Source organism: Phaseolus vulgaris, chromosome 6 (genome assembly GCF_051622355.1).
Source record: "Phaseolus vulgaris cultivar YP4 chromosome 6, ASM5162235v1, whole genome shotgun sequence".
In the NCBI taxonomy this organism is placed as follows: domain Eukaryota; kingdom Viridiplantae; phylum Streptophyta; class Magnoliopsida; order Fabales; family Fabaceae; genus Phaseolus; species Phaseolus vulgaris.
The window spans coordinates 23,382,143-23,397,100 of NC_143503.1; the positions used below are offsets into that span (position 1 = coordinate 23,382,143).

The window sequence follows — 14,958 nt, forward strand, 5'->3', positions numbered from 1 at the left end:
GCATAATAGGAGAGAAGAAAAAACTAAAAATTGCATAATAAAAGAGAAGAAAAAGCTAAAAATTGCTTGACTAAATCATCTATAACATTGCATAAAAAAGGGAATTTATTATGATAATATTTAAAAAATATATCTACACATAAATTTATGCTAAAATTAAAACTATACGGATATAGAAATATGGAAATCTCTAAAATTATAAATTACAATGCGTTTCCACTAGTCACCATTATGGAAATGTAAAATAAACAAATTATGAAATTTTGAAGTTTGATGATGTTAAGTGTGTTATCTAAGCAATGAATTATTATTATTATTATTATTATTATTGACCATTTGAAACCTCTCCTTAGGCTGAAAAAGCTGGTTATTTATATTTTTTTTTCTCTCTAAGAAATTATGAGATGTTCTAACATGAAGAGTGTGTTTTTGGTTTAATGAAAAAAATTAAATTATTTTAAAAATTAACTTTATGTATAATGGATTATAATTCAAATTAACTTTTATTTTGGATAAATTTGATGAAAAGTGGTTCTAAGAATTCATTTCATTTATAAAAAAACAGATTTTGTACAAGAAAAAATGGCATGGATGAAGCTAAAGAAGTCACAAACTACTTTTTTTTTAGATTCACAAAAAAAAAATATTTTCCCATATTTTCTTTCATATGCAAATACTTTTTTTATTCAAACATGCTCAACACATAATCAAATGTTAATAGTTTGATTGATTTTTCTACCTTTTTATGTGAATGTGATGTTCCCAATGAAAGGTAGAAGACAAGCATTTGCTGAAAATTTATTGGAATAGGCAATCTTGACCTACTCATTTAGTTACAACTTCTCTCCACCAACATATTTGAAAACTTGTTAAATTCTTAATTATGAAATGCCTAAAGTGTGTTTGAATGAAGAGGTGGCTAAGTTTAAGTGCACCTAATTCCTGCTATTTTTCTTCCTTCTTCTCCCCTGAAGTTAAGAGGTGCACCAAAAATTCAACTTAAAAGTTGAACTATAGTTACATTAGGGTGATGTTGCATGCACCAAGGTCAACTTGCAAGTGAGTCACAGGTCCACTTGCAACGGCAGAAAAAAGGGCATGGGAAGATATGTGAATAAAATGGATTTTTCAGTGGACTCATTACACAGAGTGTGGCCCATTTCAGAAGAAAATTTTGCAATTTGCAACTGAACCGTAACTCAGCATAACCAACCAACACTCTACACTGATGCAAGACACTGTTGCAATGATAAATGAAGCATGCCACAACATTGGCTATATCAGCATCAGAGTCACGTAGAATTAAATATCACAAGACCAAAGGTTGCACCTTGGGACACGTGTAGAGAGAGGCAATAAGTTCATCCAGTGGGACATTTTCATCGGACTATACTTTGAAAGATAACAACAAAAATTGAATACGTGAAATTGTTATTGGACTACTCATAAATATATAGTTTTACACATGAGTTGGATGATTTTGATGTGAGGGAGTGTGTTGAAAATTTCACATCAACTAGAAATAAGGACATTTCATGGTGTGTATGCAAATATTATTAAGAAGTGGACTTTAAGTCTAATTCAATCCCATAAAACCGACTCATGAGGTTGAAGTTTGCACCCACTTATATACAATGAAAGGCTCTAATCTCTAGTCGATGAAGGGTCTTCAACAAACATGACCTTATAAACCAATTTTATAAAGTTTAATTAGACCTAAAGTCTAATTCTTAATATACACTAATTTAAATGTATTTTATTGTTTGACTTATTAGACCACCAACTATGAAGCTGCTATCGAAATATCTATAAATATATAATCCTGCATATGAGTTTGAGGGTCTCAGTATAAGAAGATGTGTTGAAAATCTTATATCAACTAAAAATAAAAACATTTCATGATGTGTGCAAACCTCGCTTTATGAACTAATTTTATAGAATTTAGTTGGAACTAAAATCCAATTCTTAATATACCCTCATTTAAATACAATTTTATTGTTTTTTTATGGTTAAGTATATCATGAATGAATCTCATTCATAATGAATGGTTTTACTGATGGCATTAACTTGCAGTCAATGTGATAGTAATGAAAAATATGCAAGTTACACAAACATTTAAGGTTAACCATATTATTAGTACATTAATAATGCAAGAGATGAAGTTTTATTTGTGAGCAAAGTATGTTGCAACCACAATCCAAGAATGTGGTTTAGAGAAATTGGTGAGATTTGGAAGGAACAGATACTTTGCTTACTTTGCTTCAAAGCATAAAAAAATAAAAAATTCTTTTCCCCTTAAAGCAGACTCACACATGACCCAACCACAAGGTCATCCTGAATCAACACAAAATCCAACACGTACACCTTCTTCATCCCCAATGATATGACCAATATAATGTTAAGGCTTAGACATGTCTTGAACAAACCAACCATTACACATTTATCACCATAGGCCATCACCATCCCATACCAATAAAAGTACAAATCACTCACTCTCTTTTCTTTCTTTTAATCTCCAAAACAAAAGGGTAAAAGCAACACCAAAATCCTTGCGTGTCCGAAACCTCTGAAAGAAATTGCAATCTAATCAAAGCAGAGTGAATGTTGTTGAATACTTTCTGAAGTTTTTGGGTTAGTTTTGAAATAAATAAAAGAAGAAAAACAGAGTTGGGGGAAACAGAGTGAGGAAACAGAGGATATTCATATGAAGAGTGAAGTGAGCTGGAGAAGAAAGAGTCAACCTGGGAAAGCCGGGAGAGTTTTTGTTGGAGGGAATTTTGGATTGCATCCATGAAATCACCACAGCACTTGCTTTTGCTGATAGGATGAGCGATTCTGCATACAGAGTCGAAACCACACCACGCCTTGCTCAATGGAGAATCGAAAACTTGGCTTCTTGCACTTACCGGAAATCCGATCCTTTCAAGATCGGAAAGTGGAATTGGTATCTATCTATACATCTATTTATGTTTATTTTTCCGTGTGTTAGAAAAAAAAGTGATCATGTTTCATTTAAAGAGAATATTAACTTAAGAAACAGGACACGGAAACAGAAGACTCACACGAAGTGGGGTTCTGGTTTTTGATCAGCAAATTATGCAACACCCCACTTGGTTTAATTGGTTTTGGTGCGTGATAAAGTGTTTGGTACCTCATAAAGTTTGTTTTTTGCGCTATAATTTGAAGACCCATGTTTTAGATTTTGTGCTGTTGATTTGGTGTCAAATTGGAACAAAGAGTGTGGTTTGATTTTTATGTATATTTTTTTGGTTTGAAATGAAGGCATTTGTCTGTGGAGAAGAACAGGGTTTTGTTTGTTAAATTGTTTCCAGAAGTATCCAATCTTACAAGAGACAATCCTCCAATTGCATCTTTCATCATTCGGGTTGTAAGTTCTGTTGGAGATCGCAGGGCCATCGCACACCCAGGTCTTTGTTTCTTTTTTACCTTTTCTCACTCTTTTTTGTTGGTTCATTTTATTTTTTCATCTAGGTTGAGAATAATCAATAATCTTAGATTCTTGCATGTCTTAGTATGATGTTGTACTTGGTCCAAAGATGGTATGACTTATCTTGTGCCACTTTGTTTGCATCTTTACAATGTGTCAGAAACTGTTTTGCTGTCAAGTTATGTTTAACAGTTTATTTTTCATGTTGACTGAGTACATGCATATATCTACTTTTTTTATATGGTGCAGAAATAAAGGACAAAGTGTTAAAGAACAACGAGGATTTTGTTTGGGCAATTGAGGTTCCACTAACTGGAAAATTCATTATTGACGTTGAGTTTCTAGATTTGAAGACTGCATCCCCAAACGTATGTTTTCTAAATACACATTTCTTTAGATATGGTTGTTTCTTTAGTGTTCAGTTCTAATGATGATTATTTTGAGGCATTGGAATGCGACAGTCTAACTAAATCAATTAAGGCTACCACTAGGATTTTGTAATCCACTGTTATAATCATGAATGCTTAACTAATTCCTTTATCCGGCCATGATGGAACATGAAGATTGGTGACAATGAATTAGTACTTACAAAGTAGAGTTTAATTATTATGCACTATAGTGTAAGCATTTTATACTTTCAGGCAATAAAAAATCATTATTTATGATAATTTTTAAATTATGAGTGTAGAAATCTTTTTTTTACATTGATCATGCATCTAAATTAAATTCTATGAAGTTATCTATTTTCATTTTGAGAGCACTCTGGATTGTTGGGAAGTCTCACATTTTGTGGCTCAATACTTGATGTGACTTATGTATTTGATGAGCAACTTCACTCAATTCCAGTTGGCTTTAAGATGAAATATGAGGGTCATACATAGCCAATTGGTCATGGTTAAATTGTATTGAAAGCAACCAGTGATGGATTTATTATAACATTAATATGTGTATGTCTGCAATAAGTTGTTAATGTCTGATTGAATTTGGAACATCAATTTGAGAATACAAATATACCTTACCTTGTTTTTTAATGCAGGGTGGAGAACCTTGTTCCATTTGGGCAGAAGGATTTACTCAGCAAAGATCAAATGCAAATGCCATAGAGTCTCTTGGTAAAATGCTAACAGAAGGAATCCACACTGACATCACCATCAATGCTTCTGATGGAAGTATAGCAGCTCACAGAGCTGTTCTTGCTGCTAGATCACCTGTATTTCGCAGCATGTTCTCACATAATCTTCAGGAGAAAGAGTTGTCCACCATAAACATCTCCGATATGTCACTTGATTCATGCCAGGCTTTTCTCAACTATCTTTATGGAATCATCAAACATGAAGACTTTCTGATTCATAGGCTGACCCTTCTTCATGCAGCCGACAAGTATGACATATCTGATCTGAGAGATGCATGCCATGAGAGTCTTCTTGAAGACATTGACACAAAAAATGTACTTGAAAGGCTCCAAAATGCATCTCTATATCAGTTAATTAAACTGAAGATGAGTTGCCTCCGGTATCTTGTGAAGTTTGGCAAAATATATGAAATTCGGGATGATTTCAATACCTTCTTGCAAAATGCAGATAGGGATCTGATTGCTGAAGTCTTCCATGAAGTTCTAGATGCTTGGAAAGGATTCTGAAGATATCTCAACTTCAAAGAAGGGTAGGAAGGCATGGTGTTATTTAACATACTCAAGAAATAGGTTGTTTCAATTTGTTGTGCAGGATTTGTTTTGATGAACCTAATTCTTTAGTTCAGATGGATTTTTTAAGATTTGATGTACATTCTTATGTTGTGGTCTTCAACTGTAAACCACAAGTTATTATTGTTTACAAAAAATGTAAATAAAGAACATATGTTCATCATTAAAATGATTCTGAATTGTGATGATACTTGATTGCTGCATTTATTTTGTTGGTATAGAGAATTTTACATTTTAGAATTTACATATCCATTGATCTTTTGAATGTAATTTTCTCTCGGTAAAGGCAAGTTAGGAAAAAAAGCAAATAAAATTCTTCTCCTTTTATTTCATACTTCAACAACAAAAAAGGCAGCACAATGGAAGAAGATGAGTGCACAAAACAACTTAGTGAAAGGGAAAACACTTAAGCCAAGTCAGCAAAATGGCAAATAAGACCACACGAGTCCATGATAGAGAGAACATGCCTTCCACAAAAGGCCAACATTTATAAGTGCTCAATTCATTTTCCAATTTCTCTAAAATTTAAGCACCACCCTTTTAACCTTGACAGCAGATTTATCTGATCCACTGGTATCTAAATTTTTTAACTTGATAGGACCAAAACTCTTAAGACAGTGACTTCTGATATTCAGGTAGAGAAATCTTGAGATTTCAAATAATGTGAAAGGAATAAAAAAAAGTTGAAATGTGGTTACCTAGTCACATCACTCTGATATCTTCAGATTTTCATAAAACCAAAGTGGTTGATATGCAATGAACTGACCTCATACTGTTCAGTTTCAGAGCAGCATAGCACTCTTTCAACTTGGCTTATCATAGTTGTCATTGTGCTTCTGTATACTGCTCCAAATTCAAATTCAACCAACAAATTTAAATCCTCATGTTACATTGTCAGTAGGGTTGAAGAGAGAAGGTTATAGCACTAATAATTTGATTAAGTGTGTGTTTGGAAACATGTTCAGAAGCAAGAAATCACTTCTTACACATGAAAGTTATAACTGCTAGCTTCTCACTGAACATGAAAAAACAGGTCTGAGAGTTTTCTCTTATTGAATAACTAGTGGCTTACTTTTTTAACTTATCTTGCAATATTTATTTGTATTCTCCACTTCTTGTCAATTGTATATTAAAGGGAAAATTGAAATGATGATAAGATGACTCTCTTTTACAAGCAGTTTAATATCACGCATGAAGAACAAAGAAAAGGTCACTTCATATCCAAGCTAAGAAAAACGACTCCATTGTCTCCCAATAACAAAACATCTATAATGGCTAAGAAGAAAGGGACCATCTTCCATTCAAAAATGCTCTTTTTCTGCCATCAAAAGGTCATGAAAACTGCAAATGTGGACCACCAAGTTTTGCTCACATAACATGCAACATAAAGAAACACAGGTTGCTTAGATTTCCACAGAACTTCAACTTAGCATCAAAACCAAAACCATTCAGCATAACACATGAAACTAAAACCACAAATCATTTAGAGTTTTTAATTGTCAAGAAGGTGAAACAATACACAGCACAAAAGTTGATGAACTACTCACCTCTTAGCCAAAATTCTTGAGGAAGGTTATCAATATCAATCCAAGTATTATTCTGTACAAGTTTGAGCTTGGAAGAGAAAACAGAAGGAACAGTGAAGTAAACAAGCAAGTGCATCATGCTTTATGCTAGACACTTTGGCAAGAATATGGAATATTACAAGGATCTTCTGTTTGTTGCTGCAAGTGTAATATGTTATGTGGCCCTATCACTGGATGATTTTGTTTTCATTAGGAATACATAGTTTTCGATGTTGACCCAATACTTAGTTTTCTCTTGACTTTTTCACCTACTATTTGTAGTTTCATTTAACATAATAGTAAATTTTCTCATAATCTTTTCTTACCAATTTTCTTCCTTGATTTATATGCTAAGTATTTAAGATTTTTATATTTTCATGAGATAGTAAATATCTATTTTTTATTTAAATTTTTTATAAGATAATAAGAAAATTAGTAAATGGACCTAATAAACCAAGAGGAAGATGAACTGGAGAAATAACAAGTAAATGAATCACAATTATATATCTCTGTATATATAAATAAATAACAGTAACTTTAGTAAAGTATAAAGTTACTGTTTTATATATTAAACACAGTAGTATGATTCATTTGTTGATTTATTGTCGGAAAAAGAAAATGCAAGTGTTAGTATAATAATTATTTCTAAACAAATCATATTTTAATAATTAAAATTTAACTGAGATATCATTTGATATTTATTTAAAAAATGTTTAATTGCACTCAAGGACCAGTAAAGTAGTTTAAATTTTTTAAATTTCAATTATGAGTTACATTTGTAATTGAGGTAATTAAGTATTCTTTATCTCATTTTAAAGTATATTAATAACATACTAATTGAAATATCCATTTTATTAGAGACAATTTTAAATACTTTAAAACGTGCTTTTAGTAGTAAAAGGTAATCATTTCATGAAGATATTTAATAAATTGTTTTTTTAAGTATCATTTTTAACTGCTTAAAATATTTTTATTTTAATTTTTTTAGTTGATTTTGTTTGGAAAATTTCTTCCTCTTTGAGAAAACTCTGTTCTGTTTTTCTTCAACACTAAGGTTCTGCTATTGTAATTATCCTTCTCTCCTTAAAAACCCTAAACTCGTTATTATCCTAATCCCTAATTTTTCTCTCGCTCACCATGGTTCGGCTCGGACACAGCTTCCTCCATCACTGTAAGGTAAGGTCAATTCCTGTTTTCGCGGCAAATCCTTGTTTTGATTAATTCTTTCTGAATTTGTTTCTCAATTTACACCTTTTAAATTTGAACAAAATCCTTTTTCACTCACATTTTAACTACTGTACATTTGCAGTTTTAGGGAATAGAGGTCTGTGCTGATACTGTTGCAGGAAATCCAATGTTAAGAGATATCTCTGGTAGATGAAAGAAATGCGTTACAATAGGTAGCACAAACCAGATTTTATCCTTGAAGTTTATCATGTTTAATTACCTCTGCAAATTGATTGTGTTAGAATCTTTCACAGTTATAAAGCTATAAATGCAGGGGAGATGGTGGTTCGACCAGCTTCAGGAATTATCTTTGATGAAGCCGGTAAGAAGTTATTTCAAACTGAAATTTCAATATTCAACAATTATTATTATTATTTTTTTATTTTCATCTCATTTGAAAATTTAACTTCAAATTTTGTGTGCCTTCTTTTGACTAAATAGTAATACTCTTGTGAGTATGCTTTGCTACTTATTATGGAGAGACACAATTGTTGTATTGTATATTACTGTATCTTATTTTGAGAGGTGTCTCTTAGTCGTTTTTGCATTTTAAGAAGCGTTTTTTTTATTGGTGTTTCTGATATGTGACTTTGGTTGGCAATCCTAGATTTATATATCTTAGCAGAAATCAAGCCTCCAATACAGGTTAGCGAATTTAAAGTTGTTTTCATTGGTGACATATATGTGTCACGCACACCCAAAACAAAGAACCATGCATGGCCTTTGTCCTGAGAGTTTGAAAGTTTAAAATGTTCATAGATTCTTCTGAGAAATAAATACATTAGCAGAGCAAATAATGTATGTAGCAGCTAAAACCATTGATATTTGAATTTTGGAATTAGATATCAAAACTTGCTTATAAAAACAAATTTATTTGGAAAACTCGACTGCTATTATTAAATTTAGACACTAGGGACGGGGGACTAAAGGCCTCTTAAAATGAGATGCATGAATATATTATTTCCTCAAGACATTTACTGTTACTTCCAAAAACTATGATATAAATTGTTTAAGGATTTCATTGCTTTGCTACTTTTATTATGGTGTAGGAGTGTGTTATAACTTTACCCATGTAGACATAAAATTCAATACTGAATATGTCATTTGGTTAAAGTTGAAATATTGGGCATGATGACAAGAGCATAAAAATGAGTTAGACATGGACTGAAGTTGATTGAACCCAAACCTGGTGGTGGTGGGAGAGGCTGAGGTTCCCAAACCAAAATGAAGGTCAAGCAAAAGCTTCACCAAGCCATAGATCTGCTGTACTCTAATGGACCAACTTCTTTTGATGATTACACTCGTCTTGTGCTTCATTGTGTTCGAGCCAATGACTTCATTCAAGCTAAGAGACTGCAGTCTCACATGGAACTTCACCTTTTTCAACCCAAAGACTCCTTCATCCACAACCAACTCATCCATTTGTATGCCAAATTGGGCAGGCTCGCAGATGCTCAAAATGTGTTTGATAACATGACCAAGACAGATGTTTATTCTTGGAATGCCTTGCTTTCTGCTTATGCAAAGATGGACATGGTTGAGAAATTACATGTTGTCTTTGATCAAATGCCTTATCGTGATTCTATTTCATATAACACATTAATTGCATATTTTGCTAATAATGGGAATTCAGGCAAAGCATTGAGAGTTCTTATGAGAATGCAGGAAGAGGGGTTTCAGCCTACCCATCACTCCTATGTGAATGCATTGCAAGCATGTTCTCAGCTTTTGGATTTGAGGCATGGGAAACAAATTCATGGGAAGATTGTTGTTACCAAGTTGGGGGAAAATACTTTTGTAAGGAATGCTGTGACTGATATGTATGCTAGATGTGGTGATATAGATAGGGCACGGTGGTTGTTTGATCGAATGATTAATAAAAATGTTGTTTCATGGAATCTCATGATCTCTGGGTATGTAAAATTGGGAAAACCTGACGAGTGCATCCATTTGTTTGATGAAATGCAGTTGTCAACTTTGAAACCTGACCTAGTTACATTTTCAAATGTTCTCAATGCTTACTTTCAATGTGGACGTGTAGCTGATGCAAGAAATATATTTAGCAAATTACCAAAAATAGATGAAATTTGTTGGACAACAATGATAGTTGGTTATGCTCAAAATGGAAGAGATGAGGATTCTTTGATGTTGTTTGGTGACATGCTACGTAGAAATGTTAAACTTGACAACTACACCATTTCTAGTGTGATTAGCTCCTGTGCCAAACTAGCTTCTTTGCATCATGGTCAAGTTGTCCATGGAAAAGTAATTTTAGTGGGCATTGAGAACGACATGCTTGTATTAAGTGCTCTTGTTGATATGTACTCGAAGTGTGGAGTCACTTTGGATGCTTGGGTCGTTTTTGAAACAATGCCTATTAAGAACATTATCACTTGGAATGCCATGATTCTGGGTTATGCACAAAATGGACAGGTTCCAGAGGCCTTGGCTTTGTATGAAAGAATGCAACAAGAAAATTTCAAACCTGATAATATTACTTTTGTGGCTGTCTTATCTGCTTGTATCAATGCTAATATGGTAAAAGAAGGACAAAAGTATTTTGATGCAATTAGTGAACAAGGAATGACACCCACATTGGATCACTATGCATGTATGGTCACTCTCATTGGTAGGTCAGGTAGAATTGATAAAGCAGTGGATCTAATCCAAGGTATGCCTCACAAACCAAATTGCCGTATTTGGTCTACCTTACTATCTGTTTGTGCCAAAACTGACCTAAAGAGTGCAGAATTGGCAGCTAATTATCTCTTTGAATTCGAACCACATAATGCTGGACCTTACATCATGCTTTCCAACTTGTATGCTGCTTGTGGGAGATGGAAAGACGTAGCTGTTGTAAGATCTCTCATGAAGGAAAAGAGTGCAAAGAAGTTTGCTGCCTACAGCTGGGTTGAGGTTGGAAATGAAGTTCACAGATTTGTTTCAGAAGATCACTCTCATCTAGAAGCGGGAAAAATCTATGGAGAATTGAACAGATTAATCTCAATATTGCAAAACATTGGTTATAATCCGGATATAAACATTGTCCTACACAATGTGGGAGAGGAAGAAAAATTTAGATCCATTTCCTACCATAGTGAGAAACTTGCCCTTGCTTTTTCTTTAATTAGAAAGCCCAATGGGATTGAACCAATACGGATCATAAAGAATATACGTGTCTGTGATGACTGCCATGTATTTATGAAGTTTGCATCAATTACTATAGGGCGACCAATCATTATGAGAGATTCAAACAGGTTTCATCATTTTTTTGATGGGAAGTGCTCTTGCAAGGACAATTGGTAAAGTCTCAATCAAATGGTTATCTTCTGTACTTTTAACTGTTTCTAAAAGGAAGGGTGCTAGCAATGCAATATGCACTTGTATCCATTCTAAAAGATTTTTGAAACAAAGGAAAAAGCCATGATACGGTTCATGACTCCCTAGTATTAAAGCAGATGTGTAGCACAAGGATACTACGTCTGGAGTACAAGTTACAGCATTACGTTGATGAAAAATTCTTGTGATAGCAATGCAATTTAAGATGTTTTGGACTATGAGACAAGTATGCTCTGAGTTCATTGATCAATACTTGACATTGAATGAGCTGGTTTGAGCTTTGAATGGAAGTGTCGAAAAATATTCTCACAAAAATTGCAGGGAAATTGGGGCTAAATATTGTTTGTGATATGCTGTTCAATATTTTGGCAGAGGCAATTTATACCTTAAGGTAAATTTGAATTATGATTGTACATATTCAAAAGTTTTTTATATTTTTTACCGATGTAGAAAAAGGTCAAGTTGTAATGTTATATAACAACAATCTTATATTATTATCAGGAAATTCTTCCAGTTCCATCACCTTCAATTTTTCTAACGGTGGTTTGTTTCTTAGTAGCTCAGTTTTAATTTCTATTGCACCTTATTGATGACAATACATGTTTGTTTTCATTTTTTATATTTAATAACTGATCATTGATCAACTAATCATATAATACTATTACATGGTATTGGTATTAATGTTTATAGAATACTGTCATGTCATTAATGTATATGCATGGATATTGGTTCTCTATATCGTTGAGTGTGTGAAGTTTGTGGAAGATCCACAACTTGGGAAAGAATTCTGAATTCAATTTTGTGTGCATGCGAGGGAAACTATAAATAAATTACTATTTTGAGTGCATTTTGCTTTGCAGTGTTATTTATTTCCATTGCCTCTTTACAATGGTAAATATGAAAGGATAATTTGGTGATAATTTTTTCAGGGATGAACATAGCGGTTAGCACCACCTGAATGCGCTTGGATCTTAAATCTTCAATTGTCATCTCTAGTATTAATGCCTGAATTCATTGATACGCCTGCATTCTTGATCTCCACCAAGGGTTCTATTCTAGGCATTTGACTTTTGCGATAGGCCCTGTCAACTAAGATTTGGTCCAGGAAGCTCTTTTAGGGTAAGTAGTGTTTAAAATGGTTTCAATTTCGGTTATCATTCTTATATAATTATTGGTTCTTTATTCTTTTGAAAGTTAAAATGCATGCTTTGGTCTAGCATGATTATATGATGAGGTTTAGGACCCATTGAAGCCATAGAAAATCAAATTTAATTTTACACAAAATTTAATCTTACGCCAAATAAATAGTCTCATGTTTATCATATGTTAATAAAGAAGTTTTCTGTAAATTCTAATGTGGCGATTTACTATGGCTATAGTTCAGCAACTGGATTTATGTTAATCCCTTTCTTTGCGGAGTTACTATAAAGTTTATCTAGTTGTACACATCATTCAATGGGTCCTATTCCTAACATGAATGTGTTGGTCTTGCTTCAACAGTTGATTATGTAGGTTGAAGTTATATGGTACACTAGTCCATCCTATATGCTCAACCAATTGTTTTGTTATATACGAGAAGGTTTGGTTTTTAAAAATTTAGAGATAACATTTTCTTATTCAAACTATGGGGGTCTAACCAAATTAATTCACAAAATATATCCTGCCAGTCATATATAGTTATGTCATAAAATCACAACCACGTTCGATCAAGACTCTGTAGGTTTTCTTCCTAGTCTAATTGATGGATGCTATCTTGAATGTTTTTAGAGGTGGTGAAAGTGCATATGGTGAAGAATTGGTACTTTTGATTTTGTTCAGCTTTATTTGTTACTATTTGATTATTTTATTTTGGACCTTCACTTACAAGCTTTAAGCATGCTACTTTGGGTTGAGTTCCATTGAACAAATTAGATTGGTGACACAATGCCAACATTATTTAACTGTTTGTGTTTAATATTTGTATCCTTCATTGCTTCCCTTGCGGTGGATTGAAATTAGTCTGTTAGTTTACTCTGCTGTCCTAGCTATCTCAATATAATCCGAGATATATCTGTTTAATTTTACAGTATTCTTTTGTTAAGAATTGTGAAGTTCACACATCTATGATTGGCTATTTTAACCAGTGGAGTGCTTTGACCTTCGGTTTAGCTGCATATAAACATTTGTACAGAAAACAGTTTTCTTTTTTACTGCTATATATACATATGTACAGAAAACAGTTTTCTTTTTACTGCTATATATTGATTGCTGCTCCCAAAGAAGATCGTTAGGAAGAGGGAGGATTGAAGCTAATTTCCTAAGGATATTTTGGATACTTGAATGTTAATTTAGTAGTTTTTTATTTGATTCAAAAAAGATATTTTGAGAACCATCACCATTTGGCAAACTATCTTTTATTAAGAATAGCATCTAACACACTAAAAGATAATTTTGTAATTATAATATTTAGATCCAATCAAATAATATATAAGTGATTTGTAAGATATGTCAAACTATTGGCACTCTTATTGGTTAGAACACGCTACGAGATTCAGTGGGAGAATGAAAGATATGAAAACGCGATCATCTGGCGCAATTGTTAGGGGGTTTTAAATTAATATGAAGCAAATTTTTCGGCCCTCTATATTTATGACTTGTGTTTACTTGTTTCCTCATTGTGCATGGTATTTAGTCCAAAATCTTAAGCTCGTGTTCTCTACTACACTACCCTCAATGTTTCTCTTTATGCAAGCATTAAAATTGTTGAAACAAAATGTGGAGGACCATCATGTTGAACTAACTGGTAAGATCGACCATCATGGCCTCAAGGTTCAACAGATCAGTTATTACTTTTAGTTGGCACCTTAAGTGCTAATTTACATTGAGTCACTCCTTGCTTCAAAACAAGCAATACTAGTAATATTGGTAAAATTGATTTGAATATACTGTAGACATTCTAGAACAGAATGGAAGATGTATGCAAGGTTTATGGAGAAACTAGTTAATTCTACCACTGAAAGGGAATCAAAATTAATCGTATATAGTTAAAGTGCAATAGTTCAAAAGAACAAAGCTGAAACAGTTGAGACTTGAAACCAGAAGCTCTTTTTGTTGCAAGTGTATTATACTTGCATGCTTGCATTTCATTTTTTTCGGGATTACCTGGATTATGTATAGTTTACATACAGAGCATAACATTTAGACACAAGCATTTATGATGAATCTTTCTCACTCAATTGCATATATAGTTAGATGTGTATAAGTAGAATAGATTCATAGACAACAAATTTAATCATGTTATAGTATTTAAGGATGTCTATGAAGCAAATTCCAGACAAACAAGACGTAACGCTGAGAACAGCTTTTTGATATAATAATGCATGCATTTCATGACAGTAAATTGGGAGATAAAATAGGGTATTTTAAGAAAATGGTGTAATATGCTTTTAAAATTATATATAAACGAGTAAGCTTTAAAAAAAGTACTCAAATCAAAATGTTCTTACTTAACTTTTATCTCATGTCTTCTGTTTTTACTTTTAATTTAAAAAAACAAAAGTGGTCTGTTTTTGTCTTTTAATAAAAAAAAGCAAAAGTTGTCTGTGTTTGTCTTTTAATAAAAGTAAAAAACAAAAGTTTTGTTTAACAAAACTTAATTGAAATAACTTTTCAATGACTTTATTTAATAGATAATTTCC

At 32.7% G+C, this 14,958-nt stretch overlaps 2 protein-coding genes across 6 annotated transcripts; both read left to right on the forward strand.

Annotated features, from left to right (window-relative positions):
- Positions 1-2,069: 2,069 nt before the first annotated feature.
- On the forward strand, positions 2,070-5,340 carry LOC137831389 (BTB/POZ domain-containing protein). The gene is made up of 4 exons (XM_068639052.1): positions 2,070-2,944; positions 3,283-3,428; positions 3,698-3,816; positions 4,485-5,340. The coding sequence occupies exons 1-4, from the start codon at positions 2,826-2,828 to the stop codon at positions 5,085-5,087; spliced, it is 987 nt and encodes a 328-aa protein (XP_068495153.1). The 5' UTR covers positions 2,070-2,825; the 3' UTR covers positions 5,088-5,340.
- A 2,381-nt stretch (positions 5,341-7,721) lies between these two features.
- On the forward strand, positions 7,722-13,899 carry LOC137831390 (putative pentatricopeptide repeat-containing protein At5g52630). Of its 5 annotated transcripts, none has more exons than XM_090303980.1 (6): positions 7,723-7,891; positions 8,025-8,115; positions 8,217-8,264; positions 8,550-8,587; positions 8,992-11,672; positions 12,211-13,595. In XM_090303980.1, the coding sequence occupies exon 5, from the start codon at positions 9,167-9,169 to the stop codon at positions 11,246-11,248; it is 2,082 nt and encodes a 693-aa protein (XP_090160106.1). In that variant the 5' UTR covers positions 7,723-7,891; positions 8,025-8,115; positions 8,217-8,264; positions 8,550-8,587; positions 8,992-9,166; the 3' UTR covers positions 11,249-11,672; positions 12,211-13,595. The 5 variants fall into 5 exon arrangements, 4 of the variants coding, with proteins under 4 accessions (XP_090160106.1, XP_068495156.1, XP_068495155.1 ...); XM_068639055.2 differs by lacking the exon at positions 8,550-8,587 and having other exon boundaries at positions 12,211-12,400; positions 13,348-13,595; XM_068639054.2 differs by lacking the exon at positions 8,550-8,587 and having other exon boundaries at positions 8,197-8,264.
- The last annotated feature ends 1,059 nt before the right edge of the window (positions 13,900-14,958 follow it).